Genomic DNA, 27389 nt, shown 5'->3' with positions numbered 1-27389 from the left:
GAATATATATTAATTTACATGTAATAAAAAACGGTTATTTCAATATTCATTTTTTTTATATGTATAGATATAATCTAGAATGTTTTTATTAATTTAAAATTCCATCTTTAGTGCAGCGACTACAGCTTCATCATCTCAGGCTGGCCACACTCATTCCGTTTGCATTTCTTTTTGTATGTATTATATATGTCTGCAGGTGCCGGGTATCACGGACTACTGATCAATCTGAGTTTTAATTAAGACACGTGTGAATCAAAGTGCCGGAATTTATTTTATAAATATTTGATTATGAATTCAGAGAACCATTCAGGATGTGTGTGGTCAGCCTTAGAATCTCTGTCGTATCAGACAAACCTTACATCTTAGAGATAAATAGAATCATAGGCCCGCCTATGGCTAGCAGGCTATGATGCGGACCATTCATGGAACTTTACTATCTCAAAAAAGAGTTTTAAAACTTGTTCCATATTGAATTTTTTCAAGCAAAAGTACTTAATAACCGCACACAATTTAACTTTACCTTTTTTGACAACACGCTCCGTCAAACAAAACAAAAGATTTCGATTTATAAAAATCAAAGATTCTTTTTTTTTAATTTCCATGCCGAACTTTGACGATGGCTGCATAACTCTGTATTTGCCTTTCCTATTTAAGGGAGGAAGAATAATAAATTAAAATCAATATTCCAGCTATACCAGACAGACTTTACTTTTTTTTTGTTTCCACCACATTCTAACTATGTTATAAGGAACGCCCCCCGTATTATTTACAGAGCGTTAATCATTAGCATCAAAAACAGATATATTATACTTCTAGCTACGTAATATATCATATTAATTACATTAGGATTTTGGCGCGATCTTGAATTATAATGTTTAAATGAATTTTCTTAACTAGCATGTATGCTTATATATGTATATGCCAAAATAGATATTGGTAAAAAATTAAGAAGTAACACACGTCTTAGAAATTTATATATCGGAGGAGTTGCCATAACAATAATAATATATAGTTGCCCATAAATAAGATTACAACATCACTTTTACGCGTCATAAGTTTTTACACTTTATGTCACATAAAGCTAGAACGGCTTAGAAATTACAAAATATACGAAACTCATAAAAATTATATACAATGATGTAGGTATCCCATGCATTTTTGTCTGCTTAGTAATATTTAATTGTATTAAACGCTTTTTAACAATTTTGCATTGAAAAATATATTAAACTAGCTGACTCGACAGACGTTGTTCTGTACATAATAAATAAAATACTGTTTTTTTTTTTTTATGAATTGTCAATAATATTTCATAACATCAAGAACTATTTCGTAACATATGCTCCCTGTTGTAATTATAAAATTGTTTCACGGCAAAACTGTCAAACCGTGCGTCAATAAATTTTCTCATACAAAATATGTCCATACAAAATATATATTGAAAATAAAAATAATTATGAGTCCCAAATCGAAATAAAAACTATCCTATCTCTCAAGTTGGACTAAACTGCAGTCCATGAAGTAATCTCCATTTAAATCCGTTCATTAGTTTAGGAATCCATCGCGGACAAACAAGGTGTCACATAATTTATATATATTAAGACTAGTGGACCCAACAGACGTTGTCCTGTACACATGTCTAAACGTCGATCCAGCCGTTAGCAGGAGTTCACTAACATACACATGAACAGGAGAATTATATTATATGGACAGAATTGAGAATCTAAACCAATGTCAAATTCACTGAAACAAACAAAAAAATCATCAAAATCGGTCCAGCCGTTTTGGAGGTAGTTCAATTGTGAATCCAACCATTCTCGAATCCACCTGAAGACACACACCAATCTCAAATTCAATGGAACACACAAAAATATATCATCAAAATTGGTCCAGCCGTTTAGGAGGTAGTTCAATTGTGAATCTAAACCATCCTCGAATCCCCTTGAACTCACACAAAAAAAAACATCAAAATCGGTTCAGCCGTCTAGGAGGAGTTCAGTGACATACACACGCACACAAGAAATATATATATAAAGATATAGAAACGGACACCTGAAAACCGGAAACGACAACGGATTTGATTTCAATTTTTACTTAGACACTGTCTAGTTTAATATGAAACGTGTAGTCATTTGACATAATATTAAGGCAAGTGCCCGTGGACGCCAGACCTACATTATTTTAAGAAGCTTAAAGTTTGTCAGTGCATGCTCGCACCACAGGTAAGAACGATGGACCATTATGGAGTTTAGGTTACAGTGGCCGTACCATAAGTTTAAAATAGTAATTACGATTGAGCGACAAAGTATAATCCGGATAAGTTTGAAAGCGAACAGTTGCTTAAAACGTAGTCGATTTTGGCAATCTCCGTTATTTACAAGATTATAGCCGTCATCTGTCAATACATCAATGACTGCAGGTTTCATATAATCGCGTGAATCGCTTTTATATTAGAGAGTTTCACGAGGCTGGCTACCAGTTTTTCAATTATGAATGACACTTTTTTTTAAATATCAATATTTATATGGACCTTAGTTATGAACAAATATTAAGTTATGCATAATGCATGTGGATCATATAGCACTGTTAATATCATGTTTATCTCAATAAATTTCCGTTCCGTCAGTATTATATTGTCAATAATGGGCTCCGATCAAATATAAAACATAATATTATTGTTTCATAATGTAAATGCATTATGTTTTGCTTCGGGAGTCTCTGCGCAACGAACAACGTTATGTCAAAAATCTAAGCCAACTGTAGCCTTAGATAACTAAATAGCCATATAGCCCATTGGTTAGTGACCTCTGCCTACTGAGCCAGATGTCCCGGGTTCGAATCCCGGTAGGTGCAAACATTTATATGATGAATGTGGATGTTTGTGTCTGAGCCATGGATAAGTAGTAAGTATATTGTATTAAATATATCATTGTCTTGTACCCATAGTACAGGGTATGCCTAGTTTGCAGCAAGATAATTTGTGTAAAATTGTGTAAAATATTTATTTATTTAATTATAGGCTAGATAGATTGTGACACTTGTTAACAGCGGCGAACTGTTAACCTCTATTTTCAGCAACTCACGCAAAGTGACTAACAATTAGCGAATGTCAGACGTAGTTGTCATGCACACTAATGTAATAAAAGTGGCCTGTTGTTATGCGTTGCCTAACAGTAAGAGGCTCTATCTAGACGGATAAATTATCTGAGGCTGTAGCGGCTACAAATACTCCCAGTACCAAAGCTAAAATATAAGTCAAGACAACTTCAGGATAGCTGTGTTTCAGTTTACCAGTGGGAGGCTCCTTTGCACCGGATGCCGGCTAGATTATGAGTACCACAACGGCGCCTATTTCTGCCGTGAAGCAGTAATGTGTAAGCATTACTGTGTTTCTGCGTTCTGAAGGGCGCCGTAGCTAGTGAAATTACTGGGTAAATAAGTCTTAACATCTTATGACTCAAAGTGGTGAGCGCAATTATAGTGCCACTCAGAATTTTTCAAGAATCCTGAGCGGTACTTAATTTTTAATGGGCAGGGCGTATAATAGATTCAAGTGTTTTGAATGATTGCAATTGTTTATTATTATTTAATTAGCTTCCATTTCTGTTACATAACTTGCGCACAATAATAATAAACTATCTGAGAGGTTATCAACAAAAATAAAAACGCGAACTTATCTTACGATAAACAATAATGATATTAAACACATAACCTTCAATACAGACTTATCGGCTTGATACCAACCATCGTAAAATCCAAATAAATTATTATAAAATTTCTCCTATATATTTAAATAACATAAAATTTCAATGCTAATAGTATTAATTAATTTTCTATAAAAAAATAATAATAATATAATAATAATATTGACACACTTTTTAAGCAAATTATCTTGCCCCAAGTTAAGCATATATAGCCTGTGTTATGGGTTACAAGACAATGATATACTTAGTTAAACATACATAAATTCATATAACATACATATAAACATGCATAAATACATTTAAACATGAATGACTCGGAAACAAACATCCATATTCATCATATAAATGCTTGCACCTGTCCGGATTCGAACCCTGGACCTCTAGCTTAGTAGGTAGGATCGCTAACCACTCGGCTATACAGGTCGTCAAAAAAGTTGAATCAAAAGTCTATAAAGTCGCTACACAGCGGAGGTCCGGCCACATTATGGAGTATTGGTGTCATCTCTGGTCTGGCGCACCCCAATATCAACTCGGTCCATTTAACCGCGTGCAACGCAGAGCTCCTCGAATTGTTGGGGATCCAATATTCTGTAAACGGCTAGATCAATTGGGATTGCGTAGAGACGTCGCTTCATTGTGTATCTTCACCGCTTTTATCACGTGTTCCGAAAACCTGTTTGATCTTAAAGGAACTTCCTTCCGTGTACAAGATGTGGAAACTGTGGAATGAGCTTGAATGAGACGATATGACATGGGTACCCCCAAGAAAAGCACGTACACTTTTCTAAAACGCGGGCAATGCTCTGGTGTTGCAGGAGGATCTGGGGGCGCGGTGGTGCCAACGCTCGTTTGTTCTCCCCTTAAGGCAAAGAGTAAGCAGAAAACACGCAAACATGGTGTTTTTAGACAAGTTTTGTGGTGAAAGTATAGCATTTCGAGCTATGACTACTACTTAATCCTATTACACATATCCTTAGTATTTGTAGGTTGCTATTGCTTGCTGTTGGTTATAGTCAACACTCCCGAGCCTTTTTGAACTACCACTTTCCTTTGAAGTTAAACAAGTTTTTTGGCATGGCGTGACGCATTTTTTTGGTACTTGTCTCAGAAAAGTTATTCTTATAGCTTGTACTTTTATAGCTTCTATTTTTATTTATTCAGATCAGTAGTGAATAACGAGGATTGTAAGCATATAAACTGTTTTCCACACAAGAATTTTGAAAATATTGGCTTTATTACATAGATGGCGGGCCGGCAGCCGTGAACTCATATCGCTCAAGGTCGCTGGCATTTAGTGTCGCCTTAACATAAAAAATGCAGTTGTCAGTTAAATTGGAATTGGTGAAACATTACAAAGCAAAATGGAATCGTCAAATTTATTTCACGGCAATTGACTCGCCGTAAATTGATTCTGTAGTTTAATGTTGTGATTTATAAGATAAATTACACATTGCTAAAACTATATGAAGAAGCTTATACTTACCACAAAGTGCAAAAAAATTTTTACAAAATAAACAACTGACTTCAAAAAAAACATTCCAACACAATATAATATGCAATAAAAAGTAAATAAAATTTGCCCATTCTTCTGAAACTTAACTAACTTGTAACTATGTATGTAGTTACAAACTTATCTTAGCTGACATCAACTTAGCTTTCAAATAAAAAAAAACATGAAAATCGGCTCACCCTGTCGAAAGTTCTCAGGTAGTTAGCATAAAAAATACAAAGCCTAATTGGGAACTTCCTCCTTTTTTGAAGTCGGTTAAAAATACTATATTTATAATATGTAAAGAAATTAAATTGCACAGTAAAAATACTAGTTAAGTGGCAGTCTAAACGGCTCCCTATTGGTCGTGACTGTCTTGTTCAGTCAGAATTAAAGCTTCTTGTATTCAGTGGTAGGGCTTTATTCGCATTTCTGTTTTCGAATGCCTTAAGCAAAACCATATTATGTAGGAATTTACAATACGTTCGCTTTCAAGACCTTAATTGGTCGTATTTCCTGAAAAACATTCCTAGCCACAAGCATCACATTTTCAGGAGCTCGTGTTTTAAACACAAGCTCCTGAAAATGAAGAACGTTTGATAAATATTAGTGTTCTAGTGGGCTGGGCTACTAAGTCATGATGTTATTTAAAGAGTGACAGTATGGCTGCCATTTTTTGTCAATCCGTTAATATGAATCACGTGACCAGTTTTGTGTTCTTAACTCAATTTCGACATGATTGTGGTTTGGAACATTTTTCTGGAATTGCGTCCAATTTTAGTTTAAGATTATTTAAAATTTAGATTTTATCTAAACCACAGATGTCAACCAAACAATCGATCCTGGATCTTCATTACGATATATCAATCTAAATATCCAAATCCATTAAGTGTTAAAAACGTTTATCTGCCTTCAATCATACAAATACCAAGATAAAAAAACGTCATCCGTAAGTGCATTGATTCATAGCTATTGAAATGCCAAAAGATGGAAAAGATTTAAATATTAATCTCAGATCGCCACTTTAAGATTGCAAATCCAAATCGGCCGACAATGGCATACGCATTATAGCATAAAAACACGAACGGTACGAGCATAGTATTTGTAATATATTTTATCTACACCCATGCTTTAAGTCCTCTATTATAGATCCTGAAACAGTTAGCTTATTGCCAATATTAAAACACCTAAAGTCCTAATAACAATTACATCATCCAAACGAGTGTTGTAATGTTGTACTGAATTTCATAACAACACCCCTTTTTTTTCGATCCCTTCATGCGCAAAGAACTTCAACAGACAGCCACATTTTTATATCTGTATGAATTTCAAAATAAGAACATTTACGTTTACGCGCGGCTCCACTGTCCACACTACCAGAACGTAGCGCGCCGTAAAAAATGTAGATTCTTCGAATCCCCGCCATTTTTCTTCTATATTTTATTGTTTTGTTTACAAAAAATGAGCTATTCAAGTTTTGACACTGCATATTACTACTAAAATAAATAAATATTTTTTGTATACAATCAGTAATGGATGATATTAGGCTACTAATAGGATTGCCGGTCATCTTATACTATTATTAACCCACATTCGTGTTTTAATACCCCTTATTGTTATTACACAACAGTTGCATAAATAACTAATAATGTTCCCGTATTATTACTGACTAAAATTAAAAAAAAAATCTGTATATAGTATCTTGTAGACTAATATTAAGAAGACAGACAGACATCAAATAGTAATGTATCGACAAGCTACAATTATTGTTATCTAAATCCCTGTGTTAACAATATTATCATGTAATCATATGTCGCTACAAACACACGCCATTCCTATCATATTTACTGTTTATTATACATTATTATATCTGTTAATTTATAGAGCACTAGAATTACAGATCGATTTTTATATTATTACATAGTTTGCTATTATAAACCCTCAGATTAAAGATTGGTCTTCGCTGCACGACAACTAGATACCGCATTACCTAAGAACAATAGTTGTTAACTATTAGATGCTTATGTGCGTGGCACCTTGGCACCCAATGGCATCTTTCAAATTTTGATTTTTTATTTCTTATTGTAGTAATATTTTTACAAAGCTTTACTACGCAATCCGGCATTTTAATTTCAATTATTAGCAATGTTTTACAAACACATATGACACATCGTCACACATTGTTCGAGGCTGGCTTTTGCAATAAAATATTTTAAAAATGCCGTCGTTCGTTGTGAAAAAGTGTAAAAACGATAATATAAAAGTATCTGTGGATATATGATTATTTAACGAAAAAAAAAAATTGTGTAACTGGTATACCCCGTAACCCCACACACACTAGCATAAAGGTGCTTCACTTGATAATATCACGGCGCGGAGTCCTTCTTTTTTACTAGTCCGTGGTTTTATGTATGAAACAAAATCTATGGCCTTTAAACATCTAACGTGACAGAATAATCATTTGTTTTTTTTAAGTTACTGGCCAATTTCATATTGTATATGTTGTAATTTCATATTGCTATGTGACACTTATTTATTGAATGCCAATATTCGTCGCATCGCGTTCCAAAATTGGTATGTACACGTTCACGACGATAAATATTTCGGTGATGGAATGCTACTAATGTGTATCAAGTACTGCCAATATGTGAGTGATATATAATAAATCGTCTATAATAGATTACATTCGATATTAAAATAAGTATGTAAGTATAATAATCTCATTAGCATGTGTCAAGTATACACATACGAGTGGGAGGCTCCTTTGCACAGAATGCCGACTAGATTATGGGTACCACAACGGCGCCGTGAAGCAGTAATGTGTAAACATTATTGTGTTTCGGTCTGAAGGGCGCCGTAGCTAGTGAAATTACTGTGCAAATGAGACTTGACATCTTATGACTCAAGGTGACGAGCGCAGTTGTAGTGCCACTCAGAATTTTTGGGTTTTTCAAGAATCCTGAGCGGCACTGCATTGTAATGGGCAGGGCGTATCAATTACCATCGGCTTAGCGTCCTTCTCGTCTCGTCCCTTATTTTCATAAAAAAACACGTCTCATACGTTACATTATACAAGCGTTCCCTTCTTGTTATGTTGATTCCCACGAATTTTTTTGTACAAAATAAAATGAATGATTCTTGCTGTTATCTTGACTATGTTATACTAACGGATGCCCGCGATTTCGTCCGCGTAGATAAAGGGTTTTATATTTTTTAAATAATAAGCAAGTTTGGAATTGAAGATTATCTGATATCCTATCTGGGATAGTAATAGGACATGAGATAATCTTCCGGTTCCAGTTTTCACTCCCGTTACCAACATATTATATTAATATTATTTCAAACTAAACCTTCTATTGGTATAGTTATAGCTCATTTACGTGAATTACATTATTTCACAAATACCGCGGAAACCATAATTTTTTCCCATACAAAATATAGCCTATGTATGTCCTTTCCCTAGCTCTTGTCTATCGCTGTACCAAATTTCGTCAATATCAGTTCAGTAGCTCCGTAAAAGCATAAGAAACAAACATTTTACAAACAATATAATTAGGGATGTTATTAAAGCAGCAATATTTAATAAACACTCTATCAAAAGAAGCTGTCCCACTATTGTGGTTTATGTGATATAGAACGACCGGGCGCACGGTGGTGTCTTAGGGCTGATTTCACCATTTAAGTTGAACGCGATTAGAATACTTTGAACGAATTCCACCTTCGCACGACACGCCACAAATTAGGATATCATCCCCACCATCTGGATGTGTGGCGGTCCTCCACAGTGCGGTTTTCAAGGAGCTTTCTTCCTCGTACTACGAAGCTGTGGAATGAGCTTCCTTGTGCGGTGTTTCCGGGACGATACGACATGGGTATCTTCAAAAAAAGCGCGTACACCTTCCTTAAAGGCCGGCAACGCTCTTGTGATTCCTCTGGTGTTGCAAGAGATTGTGGGCGGCGGTGATCACTTAACACCAGGTGACCCGTACGCTCGTTTGTCCTCCTATTCCATAAAAAAAAACGAAGCCTGAGATCTTCTATAGAGCGTTCTCAGACTTTAATCACGTAAGCCTTAGCTGATTTTAAGCTTAGCGTAAACTTTGATTACGTTTTAATAGCCAATTGACATCTGAAATTATATTGAGCTTAAGCTAAGATAGTCCAATGCAAAAGCCAAATTCGTGTTTTATCACACGCAGCTAAGTTTTAGTAAGTCTAAGTTTGCTCTGTAGACCTCAGCCTAAGTTTACGCCTGTAAAGTAAACAAGTAAAGAGTTAAGTGAGATTCAATTCGAATTTCACCAATACAAACTAAACGCAGTTATAACCTAAACGCGTTTAAACGATGATCACCGATTTCAAAGAGGACGAACATATTATGCAATAGCGAAATTTTCGACGTATATGATTATGTTCAAGAGCTGTCAGTGTCATTATGACACTAATGTGACAGCTAATGTTACATGAAATAATTTTGTTTTGTGTCAATATGTATTGATGACAGTTTTAACAGCTGTTTGATACATTCTAATGTTTATGATATGTAATCTCAGTTTTCGTGAACGCGCTTAAATGTATTTATAAAATCGCTTTGACTTTAATCGAGATATTTGAAGTAGTTAAACGGAGTTTTATTAAACTCAGTTTGAATGACCCTCAAGTAAGAAACTAAATAAGACTTTATTCCTAAAATCCTGTAACGCTATTGTGATTGTTGTGTTACAATAATAGAATATTCAAATTCAAATATTTTTATTCAAAATAGGACTCAAAATCACAGAACGTTAAAAACTACCACCTATTCAAAATAGACTGCCTCAGACCTGAGAAGAACGGGCGCAAGAAACTCAGCGGGCTTTTTTTTATAAAAAATATGGATTGCAATGTAATATCGTACAATAAACATTTAACGAAAGAGCTTGAGGGTGTTCGATTTCCAGTCTGTGGTGTCATTAATAAAATCGTTTATGTTATAGTAACCTTTCGCACAGAAACGTTTATTAACAATTATTTTAAATTTCGCAAGTCATTTGTTTTGTAGGTATATTTTTTGGGATCATGTTCTGAAAGCCTAATAAAAAACTAACTAACTCGAGTTAAACGAGTAGTAGGCATAACAAGTTTATGTTAAATAAAAATATGATATCATATAATGATCGCATTATTACCACCAGCTTGGGTTTATTACTCCATTGTCAAGATCACGGTCACCGTATACGAGGAGCATTAGTACATACGAGGATGGACACAGGAAGTTATCATCGGTCATACAAATTAATATCTTAATGCATTTGTTCATTCTCAAATTGATGACAAAATACAACTTAAGCGGTTTTTACTTTTAGGCGAAAGGAAAAGAAATGTATGTTTGTACGAAAACTGTGTGTGTGAAGACTTTTGATCCCTTTTTAAGAATATCGCCATGTACGGGATAGTGTATGTTATTGCGTAGTGAGTATTTACATTGAGAATAAGTGCAAAGTTTTCTGCAAATTATTCCCAATCTAAATACTTTCTTCAAATCTTAGATAGTTTATTAAATTGTCTAGCGGCCAGCTATTAGTTATAGTCCAATGCTATCTGTTGATAGGTTATTGAAATGTAAGTAAACGTAAAAGGATAGATTTGTCTACCATTAGTAAGTTAAAGATAGATAGGTTATTGAAAACGGCCGTATATAGAGCCTCTTGCTGTGTGGCAACGCATAAAAACAGGCCCACTGCTACACTCGCGTACACACGACTAAACTTCAGTCACCATGTTTTAGTGTGCGTGCGTTGCTGAAAATAGGGTCTAACTATTTGCCGCTATTTTTTCGACGTGTTCACAGCTGGCATAGTCTATCTAGACGCATAAATTATCTAACGCTAAAATGAACAACTTTACGTAATATAAGCTTACATTCTTTTTGAGAATATCAGACAAGAGTCAATGTCAGATAACAAAATATTTAGATTCTTTTCTGTTACCTACTTTATACTTACGTACCTATAAAATAATGTACCACAGGAATGGCCGTTGAATCGACGATAAAAGGGAAGTCGTGTATTATCCTTGTGACTTGTACTATTTATAGATGGCTAGAAGATTATATATAGAAACGGTTTCTAATTCAGAAAATGAACTATACATATAAATAAAATTGGAGTGTCTGTTTGCAATATTGAAATAACCGTTTTTTACCACATGTATTTGAATATATATACGGTACATACACCAAAATAACAATTTTTGTCTGTCTGTCAGTTTGTTTGTTCCGGCTAATCTCTGAAATGACTGGACCGATTTTGGCGAGACTTTTATTTGCAGGTAGCTGATATAATAAGTAGAAACTATGGCTACGTTCATATTTGAAAAATTCTTTTATTTTAAAAAAATAAAGTAATATTGCAATGTCCAAGAAACGTTCTAACTCTAAAAATAATTTATATTGCAAAACAACGTTTGCCGGGATTATATTAAAACTGCAGGATCCGGTGTAAATTTACATTAAAAGAAAAGTAACAAAAAAGGTATAAAAAATACAGACTACAAAAATTAATAAACTTTAAAACATAGTAACTAAAAGTAAAAAAATATGGTTCTTGTCTGGCTCTGCGAAAGCCACCTTAAATTGTAAAATAATACATTAAAAACTTTTAATAGCTCACATACTACACTCTACCTTTCTTACCTACTACACTCTACCTTTCTTACCTACTACACTCTACCTTTCTTACCTACTACACTCTACCTTTCTTACCTACTACACTCTACCTTTCTTACCTACTACACTCTACCTTTCTTACCTACTACACTCTACGTTTCTTACCTACTACACTCTATCTTTCTTACCTGCTACACTCTACGTTTCTTACCTACTACACTCTACCTTTCTTACCTACTACACTCTACCTTTTTTACCTGCTACACTCTACGTTTCTTACCTACTACACCACGTACCTAATACACTACAGAATTACATGACAGGGAGAAGTAGTTTTAAACTTGGAGTATGTTTTCATTGTGTTAAATAATTTAAGACAGTCTGTGGTACTGCATTCTCATTTGATTGAATTTACAACCATCTTATCACAACGCGTAGTAATTGATTTTTGGTTGCCATTGCTGGTCTTCACTTCGCGAAAATATCCTTTCTTTAAACAGATATAAGTAGGTTTGGTATTATTTGAAATGATGATACAAATATTGTTTTTATCAATCGGTTGTACTGTAAAGATTTTAATCGACTTTTTTTATTGTTTTAGGCCTAAATATCTTTTTTTTTAAACATTTTATTCTGCCAAACTGCATAGCAGTTTGTCGGCAGTAATTCTCGTGTTTTGCAAATTACCAAATCAATATTATGTTTTTGTGTGTGAAAATTTAATAGTCCCTACCAGTATTTCTTAAGTCTATTTATTATGGACATTGTGCTAAGTAGAACTTTCGCAATAAGTTTTTCACCTGATTTTTTGTTGTATAATTCGACAATTGTGACGCTATATGGGCAGTTAATTCATTTATTAATGTAGGTTGTGAGTGTGTAGAGTGCAATTGTAGTGCCGCTAATAATTTTTTGGGTTTTTCAAGAATCCTAAGCGGCACTGCATAGTGATGGGCAGGGCTTATCATTTAACGTCCTGCTCGTCTCGTCCCTTATTGTCATAAAACAAATTAAAGATACTTTTAATTTCCCAATAGTCGACAAATTATCGAGTGACCTTCATTCACCGATGTATTCAACATATAAGTACATAATATTAGGTAGCTAATATTTTTTTCCTGTATACTATCTGTCAGTCAGGAGGAAACACAACAGATAAGAAACTATGTTGTTTGATAGATAAATACATTATTTCGTAAATAAAATTACTTTCTACGACTTAGCGATTTTCAATCGACTTTTAAAAACGGCCAAGTGTGAGTCTCTCTCTCTGTCTTTACATAATATTACGATTTCATTGCTTAGGTTATTGTTAATGACCAAGACATAAACTGTTTAGTTTTCGTTTAAAATCTTAAGTTAAACGTCTCGGGACGCCTGACAGAAGTGATAACTTAAACCAATCTAAGTTGAACTATTTAGACTTGAAATTGATTAACTTGAAAAAGCTTAGATTATTACTTAAATTTTATGTAAATTAATATGATAATGCTAATATTCTTTGTAACAATTCTTGATGTGTACATTAGAATTTTGTGTGTGTACACCATTTAATCCTATAAAAGTAACAATTGGTTAGAGTGAGAGGAGTAGCCTGCCTACCGCTGCCTTATTTGTGAGAGAAAGGGAAAGCAGACAGAATGGCGCCGTAACGCGTAACGTTACGTTATGAAGCGATTCACTCTCTTATAAGAAGTTATCACTTAAAAAAATATTAAGACATGTTTTACTTATACACGCCCATCGGTATTATGTCGATAAGTTTGCAAACCATAGCAAATTGATAAATACATGTGAACTAATTTGCCCAAATCCAAAGTAAATACGATTAAGTACAGCTGTGACATAATCATCAAATAAATATGATTATCGCTCTGTAAGAAATTTCCGTAGATATTTTATCAAATGATAAAGAGTGATGAACTACTAATCCATTTTATTATACAAAACTATCTAGATATAGGGGGGCACATAGTTACATAAAATATGTATTCGAATTGATTTTACGAAATTATTTAAACGTATATGCGTACGTGACTTTCCACGTAGATATCAGCGTATTATTTTAACTAACAATTGAAGTAGTATTTACAGTAGCAACTCGATTAACCGGACTATTATTGTCGTTAGGCATTCAGATAATCGAAAATCCGGATATTCGAAAGTATGTGCATATGTGCATATTGTGTAGTAGTTTTTTTGGCGTAGTAGTTTTTTTACCTGGTTTTAAGTGATCACAACCGCCCATATTCTCTTGCATCATCATCAGCATTTCTTCGCAGAGGAATCATAATACATGAGAATACATCTTACCTTCATTGTTTGTAACATGAGTTGTGGCCAGCTATCGTCAGTTCACTTAGTCTATGATAAGCGGTTTTTTATATGAAAATAAGGGACGAGACGAGCAGGACGTTCAGCAGATGGTAATTGATACGCCCTGCCCATTACAATGCAATGCCACGCAGGATTCTTGAAAAACCCAAAAATTCTGAGCGGCACTACAAATGCGCTCGTCTCCTTGAGACATAAGATGTTAAGTTTCATTTTCCCAGTAATTTCACTAGCTACGGCGCTCTTCAGACTGAAACACAGTAATGTTTACACAATACTGCCTCACGACAGAAATAGGCGCCGTTGTGGTACCCATAATCTAGCCGGAACCCTGTGCAAAGGAGCCTCCCACTAGTAAGTGGTGTTAAGCGTTTGTAGCAGTAACACGCATTTGAGTGATAGGTTTTGCTCAAAATATCCCAATATAATATCTCTCAAAACACAAGTAAACGTGAAGGAGTGACCTTTCACCACTAAATCGTTATTATTATTTTTAAAACAGACTTCTTATATTACATGTTCCTCAACATTTTTCTTTATTAAGCGATTAGAATAAACAAACAATATGTAACGAGCTTGCCACAAAGTTAAAGTCAAATAAACTTTATTCAAATGAAATTTTTGATTTGATTTTACCATAATATGTTCGGACAAAGTAGAGCTCGTGAGAAGAACATACAAGAAACGGCCACTCTTTTTAATCAAATAGAGTATTTTACAATGATTGTAAAATACTTGCATAACTTTGCTTATATATACTATTACTAGACTATTGTTTTAACTATAGGAATCAAGCTCAAAGTTAAAAGCACTTTAATTAGAATTCATTGTTTGTGTAAGGATGCTGTGAGAATGATAATAAGAATAATAGAGATAATTAGAGATAATAATAGAGTGTAACAAATCGTGTTGGTCACAATACATCAGTGTAAAATAGTGGTTTTCTAAACTCACATTGTGTTATTAAGGCTGGGGACCGAGCTAACGGCCTTGAGGAATTGAGTGGAGCGAGGTTACTTCTCTCGCACAAGATCGCTTTAATTTTAATTCGGAATTGTTCTTCTCAATCGTTCACTCTTGTCCGAGTGGTCGTGCTTGCCAAGATGACGCAACATTAGTTGCCGTTGGTCTCCCCATTTTTGGGTCGCACTGCCTCCCTCGTGATGCTCCTCCACTTTCGACGGTTTGCTACATTGCGGGAGCACTCCACAACAGGTGTCTGGGTCACTGTTTTGATAAGGTCCGTCCATCGCGTGGGTGAGCGTCTCTCGCTCTTTTCCCCTCGACCTTGCCCTGCACTATCAACCGCTCAATCGATCCTTCATTTCTGTAGATGTGACCAAAGAACTTCAGAATTCGTAGTTGCACAGTCGGCGTTAGCCTTTCTTTTATTTTCAGTTCTTTTAAGATGGAATTGTTGGTTCGGAAAGCCGTCCAAGGGATCTTCAGGAGTCGCCTCCAACAGCACATCTCTAAGGCATCAATTTTGCGGCGGTCTTGAAGTCTAGGCGACCAGGTTTCAGCCCCGTAGAAGAAGATTGGAAACACAAGTCACCTCATAAGTCGAACCTTGGTGGTTTTGGTGATCCTTCTGTCCTTCCAGATCTTATTGAGCTTCTCTACCGCAGACCTGGTTATAGCACTTCGGATTTCCAGCTCGCAACCCCCGATATTGGAGATAGTAGAACATATTAGGTGAAGGTTGGTACCACCTCGCAGTTGGCCATGTGTTGAAATTCTACCCAGTTGTTATTTACGCAGTAATCGTTACGCAGTCTTTTTTTCGTACTGTATATAAAAAATAGAAATATAAAGAAAAAATGATTTTCTTCTGATATTCTGTAGATTTATAATTATTTTTTGTAAAAATATAAGCTTTATATAAACCGTCGAGAAATGGTTTCAACTATGCACTATTTTGGCGATTTCTTGGGATAGCAGCCTTAGTAAACGCAATGTAAAGCTACTCCAAGTTTAAAATTCTGTCTGTCATGTAATTCTGTAGTGACAAAGTTAAGATAATGACAATAATTTTTAATTTGGAATAACATTACCTCGTATACAAAAGACTCACTGAACATGAAAGGTGAATCACAAGAATCGACAAACTAATTAAAGGAAAGATAATTAATTTCTAACTATCTGTAATATCTTTACGAATACTACTTATTATTCCGATATTTGAGCGATTTATTTATGTTCCTAGTCATCTGTAACTAAACGGATCATAAGTAACGGCCTATAAGAATTCCAATTTGCTTTTTTGACAAATGCTCATTTTTAATTTACTGACCATTCACGGAATAGCGGACGACTAGCGTTAGCCTGAATTTAATTGATTAATAATAAAAATTAAGTAATATATTTTAGTCAGAACCCCCATTTATGCGCCTTTTAATATTACCACAATACACTTAAGCATCTTATTCTGGACTCTATATATCTAACTTAAATTTCTCCATTCCAAGATGTTTACCAAGACAACCGATTAATAAAATATTTTCAAATAATTACTCTAGAACGAATGTGAAACAATACGGTCCTTATAATAGAATATCTACAACATTCAATGATTCCAACGGTCATGACGTTGACATTTTTCACGACACGTTTAAGTCATTTAGAAATAAAGTTTTAGAAAAAATAACGACCACGGTAGATAATAGTTTGTATTAGATTGTTAATGACTTATTAATTCTTTTTTTTATTTTTTGTAATTCCACACATACCACTTTATAATTATTTACATTGTATAGTTTCTAGAATTAAGATTTATTACTAAGTTACTTAATTTTTTCATAATTAAAATGCTGAATGTACCTAATTAGAATAACCAACCTAGAATTAGTATGTAACTGCAATTCAATTGTTAATTTTAAGTTGAGTTATTGTTGGTACATCTTAAATAAATAAATAAAATAAAATAAATAATAACTCCAACCACTTCTTGAACTAGTTTTAGCTATGCCTATGTCACAGACTTTCAATATACTAGGGTATAGACAAACACAGCGTACGAAAGAGAAGATCATCCTAACCAATTTTGATTAAAAAGCCGTAAACAGACAGCCACGCTTGACATGAGTTCCTTAGTATTTTGAATAGCTAACGCACTCATTGATATATCAAAATTGCTCCCGCATCATCGGCTGTCAGCTCATGCATACTAAATCTATGGTTTATGTATTGTTTTATCTCTTTCTGTCAAACATCATTTTAACGGTGGGAAAGTGACGTAACAGTTCAAATAGGTTTAAAGAAAGGTTATTGTTATTATTAGATGGATAGTCTGCAAATACAGAACGTAGGTGGGGCATTGTAAACACGAGAAACAACAATTTACGAGTCAATGAGTGAGCTTAACTGGACATTACCTCCGTAGTGAGCCCATTCGTCGTATAGTTTCAACTTATATTGACAAACAACCTTATGCCCGTTGCTTTGTTTCCATAAAGTGCTATGGCTGGACTTATATGGCTGGATAATACATCGTATGATGCGTTTGGGAAAAAATATGACTGATTTTTATACGTGGTTGGCTGGATGATACTATTATAACAAACTCTGCTTCATGTTTTTAAAATTAATTAATACATATATTTTTTATAATCGCTTATAGAATGCTGCATTATTTATTTATTTACGGTGCGGATTGATGCATCTCTTTTTTTAAATGAGCTTAATTTTATATTCATTAATTAATTAATAATTTTTTATTAATATATTTTTTTTTATTATAGCTACCTTTATTTTAATTTTTGATAATTTTAAAATATTGACTACTTATATGTAAACATGTTTTATACGGGTCCCTGAACTGCAATAAAATGATTTTATTATTCATTTACATTTACTTTTTTTCATATACTAGTATTTGAAGTTTGATTTTTTTTTTGTTGCATCACTTTACGTATTTTGTAATTGAAGTGATTTATAAAACGATGAAACTGAAAATGTTGATTTAAAAGAGTGGCAATGAGTTTCTTGCCACTTCTTCTTAACAAAGCCCAACCTTTTCTGAAGTGGTGATAAATGTAAAAGAAAAAAAGAAAACTTTTGAAATTCGTAGGTGTTTCCTTGATCTACATGAATAAAGTGATTTTGATTTGATTTGAAGTAGGTATGTTTTTCCGACAACGCGAAGTTAGTCGAGAAATCTTTCTCTAGTAGTGTGAAAAGATATCTATACGTAATTATTTATTGAGTAAGTTACACGACGTCAAATCCTATTCTCTTTAGAATAATTATTATTCAAATAAACATTTCAATGGACAATAGAAGACAGCTATTACAATATTTTATCACTCGTTAAATTGTCCCTTACTTCCTTGTTCAATCACAAAGTATTTTAAAACCATTAAACGTTGTAACACAATAGTGATCCTTATTGAATACACGATAAAAAATAAATTCATTTGCAACTTTGTGTGCTGTTACGCCGTTTTGAATGAGATAACTTGATAATCGTAGCATTTTTCATAACAAGAGTTCTTATCTGTAGTATAATAATTACAGTGCTTTGATGCCGATGAGTAAGCATTTACTTAGTATTTGTTCTGTTTACACGATCGAAACGGCAGTATTAATTTTTGTATGAAATATTGTTTTATACGTCTTACTATAGTGATCCCACATAGTATGCGCTCTATGAGATCATTTGATGAGCTCCTTAATAATAATTTTGACTCCATGGATATGTTTGGGATGTCGGTGCTACAATCTAAAAGACTTTGCAACAGTAGTAGTTTTTAATATATATATGGTTTGTTTGTTTTACTCATATTCAACATAAGAAATAATTTGTATTTTTAACATTTATTCATCTTTAAAGTACTTTGCGTTTTTTGTACTAACATTATCTTTAATAATACAACAGAGCTGTACATACCTGTAAGAAAGCTATTCTGTTCATGATGTTCGTTTTATATTTTTCTTATTTTTGTTTAGTTTAGAAAAGCTTGTTGGTGTGTTATAATAAATAAATTAATAAATAGTATTCAGCGGCTGTCTACGTTACTTGACTGCTAAACTCTCCCATACTAGAACATTCGTCTTTTGTGGGTTGTGTGTCCGCATTTATACTAAAATACCAATTATTTGTCTGCATAAATTTAAATCGGTTATCAAGAACATTTTAATTAAAAAGTCTTATTCCACTGTAAATTATTACCTTATTAACAAAAGCCCGTGGATGGTTAGCGAAACACAAAGATACATTAATACTGTCACAGTAACATATTGAGTAATTAAATTTAGATTTGTTTACAATTTTTGACAAGTACAAGTGTATGTAAATACCCAAGTGCTGAATTAATTTCATTGTTTTAAACAATTAAATACCTACTTACAGAAGGTAGGATAGACAAGTACCATAACAATGAAACTCACAGTTTACGACAAAAGAAATTATTTTTTTTTTATGAAAATAAGGGACGAGACAAGCGACGAGCAGGACGTTCAGCTGATGGTCATTGATACGCCCTGCCCATTACAATGCATTGCCGCTCAGGATTCTTGAAAAACCCAAAAATTCTGAGCGGCGCTACAATGCCACTAGTCAATGTTAGGTCTCATTAGCCCTGTAATTTCCTAGTAGGTACGGCGCCTTCAGACCGAAACACAGTAATGTTCACACATTACTGCTTCACGGTAGAATTAGGCACCGTTGTGGTACCCATAATCTAGCCGGCATACTGTGCAAAGGAGTGAGGGAGTGAATTTTATTTAATTTGGGTCAATTTTATATTTTGCCAGCGAATATACTGATCGCGTCGCTGGGGTACAGCATGGGTTGGACAGCTCCCATCAACTCTAAGCTCAACAACACGGCCGAATCCCCTCTCGAAGTACCACCCACGGCTGACCAGCTCGCGTGGATGGGCTCACTTCTAACCGTTGGCGCTATATTCGGTAAGTACCTACGTTAAAATCCCATCAATTCATCCCCAAGTACACGGACCCTTAGCCCGAGCTGGTAAAGTTAAAGGACAAACACCCAAAGTAGAAAAACAACAGAAGAAGAAGAAGACTGGTCGTGCCAAGCGCAGGATTCAGTACAACAGAAGATTTGTAAATGTGGTGCAGACCTTTGGCCGCAGACGTGGTCCCAACTCTAATTCGTAATTGATAACCCCATGCTCCCAAATACCGCAATCCCAGTAAATATCTTAAATAATAAAGCAATAAAACTTTAAATATAATGTGTTAAAAAGAATCTTGGTCAGGGGTGTGGGGTTCTAAACCACTCTCCCTCACCAGAGCAATTATCTGGCGCCTTAGACCGCACGACCAAAATAACTTGAAAGCAGTAGTTGAAATTAATGATACAACTTCACCCCTACTGCGGTAGGTACTCCGCAGCCGATCGTTATACGACATGCAATAAAATATACATATACATACATGAGATAAAAATTTGAGGCGATGTAAAAAGTTTCACTTAAAAATTATATTTTTATTTATTAATGAAAAAAGGGAGGAGACGAGCAGCACGTTCAGCTGATGGTAATAGATACGCCCTGCCCATTACAATGCAGTGCCACTGAGGATTCTTGTAAAACACCCACAAATTCTGAGCGGCACTACAATTATTGTGCTCGTCACCTTGAGACGTAAAATATTAAGTCTCATTTGCCCAGTAATTTCACTAGCTAGAGCACCCTTCAGAGTGAAACAAAGTTATGACTGCACATTGCTGCTTCACGGCCGAAATAGGTGCCGTTGTGGTACCCATAATCTAGCCGGCATCCTGTGCAAAGGAGCCTCCCACTGGTAAGAATATTTGATAGAAGGAGGCTACTTGTTGTAGCTAGATGATCCTGACATCCGGAATTCTGCTTCATTCTGTTAAATTTGAATCATTTCATAAATTAATATCTTAATTTCAATCTCGCACCAATTAAATTATATATCTATTGACTTGCTTTACTTAAACATTTCGTTACATAAAATTTGATATTGTCTATTTAAGTGGAGGACAATATCATTATTATTATCAACAAATATATTTAATGTATGTTTAACGCTTTAAACAGGTCCCTTCGTAGGCGGTTTAGCAGCATCAACAATTGGCAGAAAATGGGGTCTGTTGTCTTCAACAATACCTCTGTTCGCTGGTTGGGTCCTCATTGCCATTGGCACCAGCATGGGACTCCTGATCGCCGGCAGAATACTTTGGGGTGTTTCCGTTGGAATGGTGTTCACAATATCACCGATGTATTGCGCGGAAATTGCAACGGTAAGAACCTATCCACCAACGTTATCCATATTTATTTGGAAACGAATACAGGTTACATGTTTTTAACACAAAATAGACATAAGGACAGGTGAGATAAAAAATAAGGACATAAGGATGTCTCCATATAGTTTCACTGAAAAATCTAATATTTAACTTTACACTTAAATTGCACCTGATACCAGTAAACAAAATGCAAGAACTTAAAATAATAAAAAAACAACAAATAAATCAGACAAAATTACATATATATATCTAATACATAAAATTCTCGTGTCATGGTGTTAAACATGGAACTCCTCCGAAACGGCTTAACCGATTCTCATGAAATTTTGAGTGCATATTGGGTAGGTCTGAGAATCGGACAACATCTATTTTTCATCCCCCTAAGTTGTTGATGTTTTTTTTTTTAAATTTGTTTGACTATGAGTCAGCATTAAAAATACATACAACTTTAAATTTTCACCCATCTACGATCAACAATATATATATATATACTAGCTGACCTGACAGATGTTGTTCTGTAGATACTAAAAAAATACAGTTTTATTGGAATTTGCCAATAATATTTCAAACCATCAAGAATTATTTCGTAAAAAATACTCCCTGTTGTTATAATGAAATTATTGCACAGTGGAACTGTCGAGCCGTGTGTCACTAAATTATGGGTAAAATAAAAATAATTATGGGTCCCAAATTGAAATAAAAACTATCCTGTCTCTCAAGTTGGACTAAACTGCACTCCATGAAGCAATCTCCAGTAAAATCCGTTCATTAGTTAAGGAGTCCATCGCGAACATACAACGTGACACGTAATTTATATATATTAAGATACATATGTATGTATTAGTTAGTAATATATAAAACATTCAAAATCATATTTAAAAATTCGCCTAGCTAATTGGTTACGAAGATAATTTCGGGAATCTCACTGTTTTGTTTCTTGAGCATACCAAGTTCATGAAAGGTTATCACCTATGTTAGTATGGCATCAATCTGTGTTAAGGATTCCGCGCCCTTGGGTGTGATAAGAAATAGTTATGTCAAGATGAAAGCTATTGACAACATTGCTACAGCTGAGTGAGGCCTTATAACAAACAGTATTTATATATTTATAAATATAGGCACAGAATAAATAACCTATTCCAAGTATTACATAAACAATTTGTTATTTTTAATGTGATATCCCTCAATACTGGGATTAATTATACAAATTAAATTTGTAACCATAATTTATGAACGATTCGGGACTCGAACCTCGCGAAGGTAGGTAAGTAAAGTTGTGAGGTAAGGAGCTACTGGAGTTGAACAAGACACCAAGATTTACTATCCATGGGTCACTCGACCGCTTGGCTCAATTCGCGCGGAGAGTTCCGCGTGTTCGAGTCCAGAATAAAAATACAGTTTTATTGGAATGGATAAAATTTGTAACCAAAATTTATGAACGCATAAATTTTGGTTACAAATTTTATCCATCCTTACATTATAAATACGAAAGTATATTGAACTCCTCCTCAGCTAAGTTACCCAAGCGACTTTGATGATTTTTGAATTAAACCCCCTTTGGGCGCGTTAGGGAAAAATTGCCTGCATGAATTTTTACGATGCGCCACGCAAATTTGACACCCTGACACTAGTTGGTCAACTAGACCATTTGTATCATACTTCAGCTACCAAGCCTCTTGTAACTCATGTGTCAACTGAACCACAACCAATGGATGAGAATTAAATAAATTTCAATTTATATACAAGTTTTAAAATAAAATAAAAATCTCTCTAATTGTATAAAAATAATTTAATGATATTTAATTACACGTTATTTAACTAAATTATGCGGTATAATAGTATTTTCATTTTTTGTATTTAATACCTTCTTTATTACAATACTAGCTGACCTGACAAACGTTATTTTGCCATATAAATTATAAATGTAAACTTTCCTTGAGCTTCATCGAATCTATTACAAAAGATTTCATTGAGATCGGTCGAATAGTTTAGGAGTTATTAGGGAAAATACAAACATACATTCTCTTTTATATATATAGATTGTTTTTCTACAAACGTAAAATAGCACGAGGGATAATTTCTTTAGCGTTTTTGTTTTATGACGCCAAAGAAGATTATCTTCTTGAGTGCGTACATAAGTAAGTACACACACTGTTTTTTATGGGAGAGGAGGACAAACGAGCATACGGGTCATCATCATCAGCTGGAAGACGTCCACATGCTGGACAAAGCCCTCTTCCAAAGATCTCTACGACAATCAGTCCTGCGCTGTCCTCATCCAGCGTATTCCGGCGACCTTGCCCAGATCGTTGGTCCATCTTGTGAGAAGCCTATAACACTCAAGAACAATCGAAATAAAATCGAACATAGGTACATTGACACATACAGTAGAAGCTAGTATAAACCGTATAGAAATCAAAGTAAACATTATAAGTTATTATTTAATATAGATACAAAGAAATGGTCACTTTTTGAATTTTATTTACATATAGGTACATAGACTATCGGTGCTCTATTACCATCAAATTAACCCTTGCCCTTTCATTGACAAATACAATAATCTTGTTTATTATTAATCATTCTAATTAGATATAAAACAATCACAATCATGACACGTTTGATCGTCACAGTCTGAGGTCAAGATGACGCCACGTCTTAGTAAAAACAAACACATTTAAACTGTCTGGAATTAGTTCATACATTAAACAATACCTAATTCCTGACCTATTCACAACCAAAGATCATGCGACAGAAATGTACATTCGATGCTAATTAATTAAAAGGGTGTGTTTGTACGCATATAAGACATATTATAGTAGTAGGGGAACCTGTTGTACCTAGGACAGTTTTTTGGATATCTATTTTTATTTTTTACTAGTCGACTCAGCAAACGTTGTATTGCCACCATAGTATCATCATCAACTATAGCTAATCTATCAACTATAGGTAGCTAAAATTAAGTTTGTTTTTTTACTGCTGAGAAAGTTAGACAGATACAAAGATTCTAATTAGTTATACATTTTAAACTATCTTTCAATTTGATTTCTGAACGACGGGGGACACATCAAAGGAAAAACAAAATTGTTGTTTTTTTTTATTCCGAACATTTTCATATTTATTCACCTTTTAAACCTTCTCTGGACTTCCACAAATAATTTAAGACTAAAATTAGCCAAATCGGTCCAGCCGTTCTCGAGATTTAGCGAGATAGATAGATAGATTTGACGAACTGTAGTCAAACCATTTATGCATATTTTGAAAGGTCAATTATTTGAGTATTCACCACCAAAACATCAAAAATGTAAATTTCCCACTTACAAGTGTTTTAATAATTAATACGAAAAAAGGGATTTATACCAAGGTACATCATAACCTATGTACCTAGGCCAGTACTATGGTGTACCTAGGAATTGGGGGTAATTTATGGAACATATAACTATTCTTAACTAAAACCGTTTTTTTTTATTATATTATAAATACTTACATTTATCCCCAAAAATCTTTTTAACGTCGATAACACAAAATACCGGCTTAATGGCGGTAAGTGACTTTCAAATTGAATAGTCAGTACTGACGAAGAGAAAACATTGGACAATAGAATTTAACGCGGGTATTTTTTTAAACCAACTTTTTGGCCTAGGTACACATAGTGCCAAGGTTCGACAGGTTCCCCTATATTATGATAGAAGTGAGCCAAGTTTTTCATTAAACACGAGGCTGTGGGTTGCAGTAATCTCAGTTCAGCCGAGTGTCTAGTGTGTAAGTTGCTCACGGGTTTCATACCGAATTTTTCAACACACTTGCGAGGAAAATTGATAATGCTCTGTTTACATATTTCTATAAGATTTAATTTCAATTTGGAAATGTTTTTTCTAGGATGACAGCAGAGGAGCTTTAGGTTCCTTCCTGCAGCTCTTCATAACCCTGGGGTTCTTGCTTGTGTACGGCATCGGTCCCTTCATCTCCTACTCAGCTGTTGCATATGTTGGAGTAGCATTTGTTGCCGTATTCGCGATCCTGTTCTTCTTCATGCCGGAATCACCAACATATCATCTTCTGAAGGGTAGGTATTTTTTATGGATAAAGGAAAACAAACGAGCGAAACGGGTCACCTGGTGTAAAGTGCTCACCGCCGCCCACATTTTCTTGCAACACCAGAGGAATCACAGGAGCGTTGGCGGCCTTTACGAAAGGTGTAGGTACCCGCTTTTTTAAACGTAACCTTGTCGTATCCCGAAAACACCGCAAAAGGAAGCTTTATCCACAGATTTGTGGTATGTGGCAGATATTTCCTTGAAAACCGTAATGTGGATGAAAGCCACTCATCCAGATGGTGGGGATGATATCCTAATTTGTGGCGTGTCATACGAAGGTGGAATTCGGCGGCAGGCGGTAGGTTTTACATTTTTGAAGTATTGTAGATACAACGTAAAACAAGGGCTTCGATTGTTAAAAAAATAGTAACATTAACTACTATCAATATATGCATTCGAGTGAACCAGTTTTCCCAACATTTAAGATACATATTGTGCGGGGGGGGGGGGCGAAAAATATCCGCCGAAATCCTTCACGGCTTTGTCTGGTTTTACTCTTGCTTACTTTTGCGAAAAGAGAAAAATTACAGATATTTATCATTCAAAATATAAAAAGAGAACTAGAGTCTGACTGTTATTTGCAAACATTTTGCATGGCACGCCTAATTCCACATCAAACACAAGCATTAAAATTTTTAACAAAAAAACAACCGACTTCAAAAACACTATTCCAAAACAATAGTTAAAATATGCATTAAAAAGTATTAAAATAATTGCGTATTTTTATACAATCTAATTAACAAATGTAATTCTAGTTACGATTTTTGTTATTTTTGGAATAGGTGTCCTTCCGCCGCGACCTCGCTATCGCCTCTCGCCTCCTCACGACTCAAGCACATCTCACCTATAACTATGCATGTAGTTACAAACCTATCTTGGATGACATCGACTCCAAAAATTACAATAATCGTAACTAGAAATTCCAAAGCACCAGCTTTAAATAAAAAAAGAATTATCAAAATCGGTTCACCCAGTCGAAAGTTTTGAGGTACCAAACATAAAAAAAACATACCCACGAATTGAGAACCTCCTCCTTTTTTGTTAAAAAGTCAGTTAAAAATAGGCCTTTTCAGTACCGACCAACTGTCGCAGAGGATATGTATTGAAATTTGTCTTGAATTCAAGATATTTTTTGGAAAAAAGAGGTTATATTAGCAAATAATGCATAATAATCTTGGTAATTTTCAAATCTATTTCAATGTTACAAAGTTAATTATTAAACCACAGTTCAACAAGTCGACAGTATAAATTCTCCAATTGAGGATAAATATCGACCTCTATAATGTTTAATTTACTCTACATATTATTTTGGATACTATACGCGGAGTACTATTTTGACCTAAGATAATGTATACGTCTAGATAGACTAACAGCCGTGAACACGTCGAAAATAATAGCGGCGAACTGTTAAACTCTGTTTCCATCAACGCTAAAACAAAGTGCCATACATATCGCGTATATATTAGAGTAAGACGTAGCTGTCATGCACACTAAAGTTATAAACTTGGCCTGTTGTCAAGAGGCTTTATATATAGACATATAATTCATCTAGCATTTGACTTATAATATAGATTATTTGCCCAATTATATTTGAATGACATACAATTCGTCGAGCAGGTGACAGAGCTGCCGCTGCTGATTGTTTGGCCACAATCCGGGGCCGGTCTCGAGCTGGCGTAGAAGCTGAACTGAGCCTGATGGAATCAGAGGTCAAAGCTTCCATGGCGAAGACTGCCACGGTAAGTGCTCCGAATATTAAAACTATACCAATTGTATCATGATTTCTCCAAAACAAATACACACTTAAAACTTCTGATTCCAATTCATAATAATTTTAATATATTTAGGCTATATAGGTAGAGATTGTTAGTAATTTTATTTTCAG

The 27389-nt window shown here is 34.4% G+C and overlaps 1 protein-coding gene across 1 annotated transcript in view; it reads left to right on the top strand.

The window, feature by feature from the left end:
- The window catches only part of LOC126972389 (facilitated trehalose transporter Tret1), a 59436-nt gene that overhangs the window by 24704 nt on the left and 7343 nt on the right, over positions 1–27389 (top strand). The window contains exons 3-6 of the mRNA XM_050819100.1: positions 19925–20080; positions 21205–21407; positions 25287–25473; positions 27122–27243. Coding sequence (XP_050675057.1) covers positions 19925–20080; positions 21205–21407; positions 25287–25473; positions 27122–27243 — 668 coding nt within the window. The remainder of the gene's footprint in view (positions 1–19924; positions 20081–21204; positions 21408–25286; positions 25474–27121; positions 27244–27389) is intronic.

The sequence above is a fragment of the Leptidea sinapis genome, chromosome 26, assembly GCF_905404315.1.
Source record: "Leptidea sinapis chromosome 26, ilLepSina1.1, whole genome shotgun sequence".
In the NCBI taxonomy this organism is placed as follows: Eukaryota; Metazoa; Arthropoda; class Insecta; order Lepidoptera; family Pieridae; genus Leptidea; species Leptidea sinapis.
Note: the sequence above shows the minus strand (reverse complement) of the source record. Positions and strands in the feature narration are given on the sequence as shown.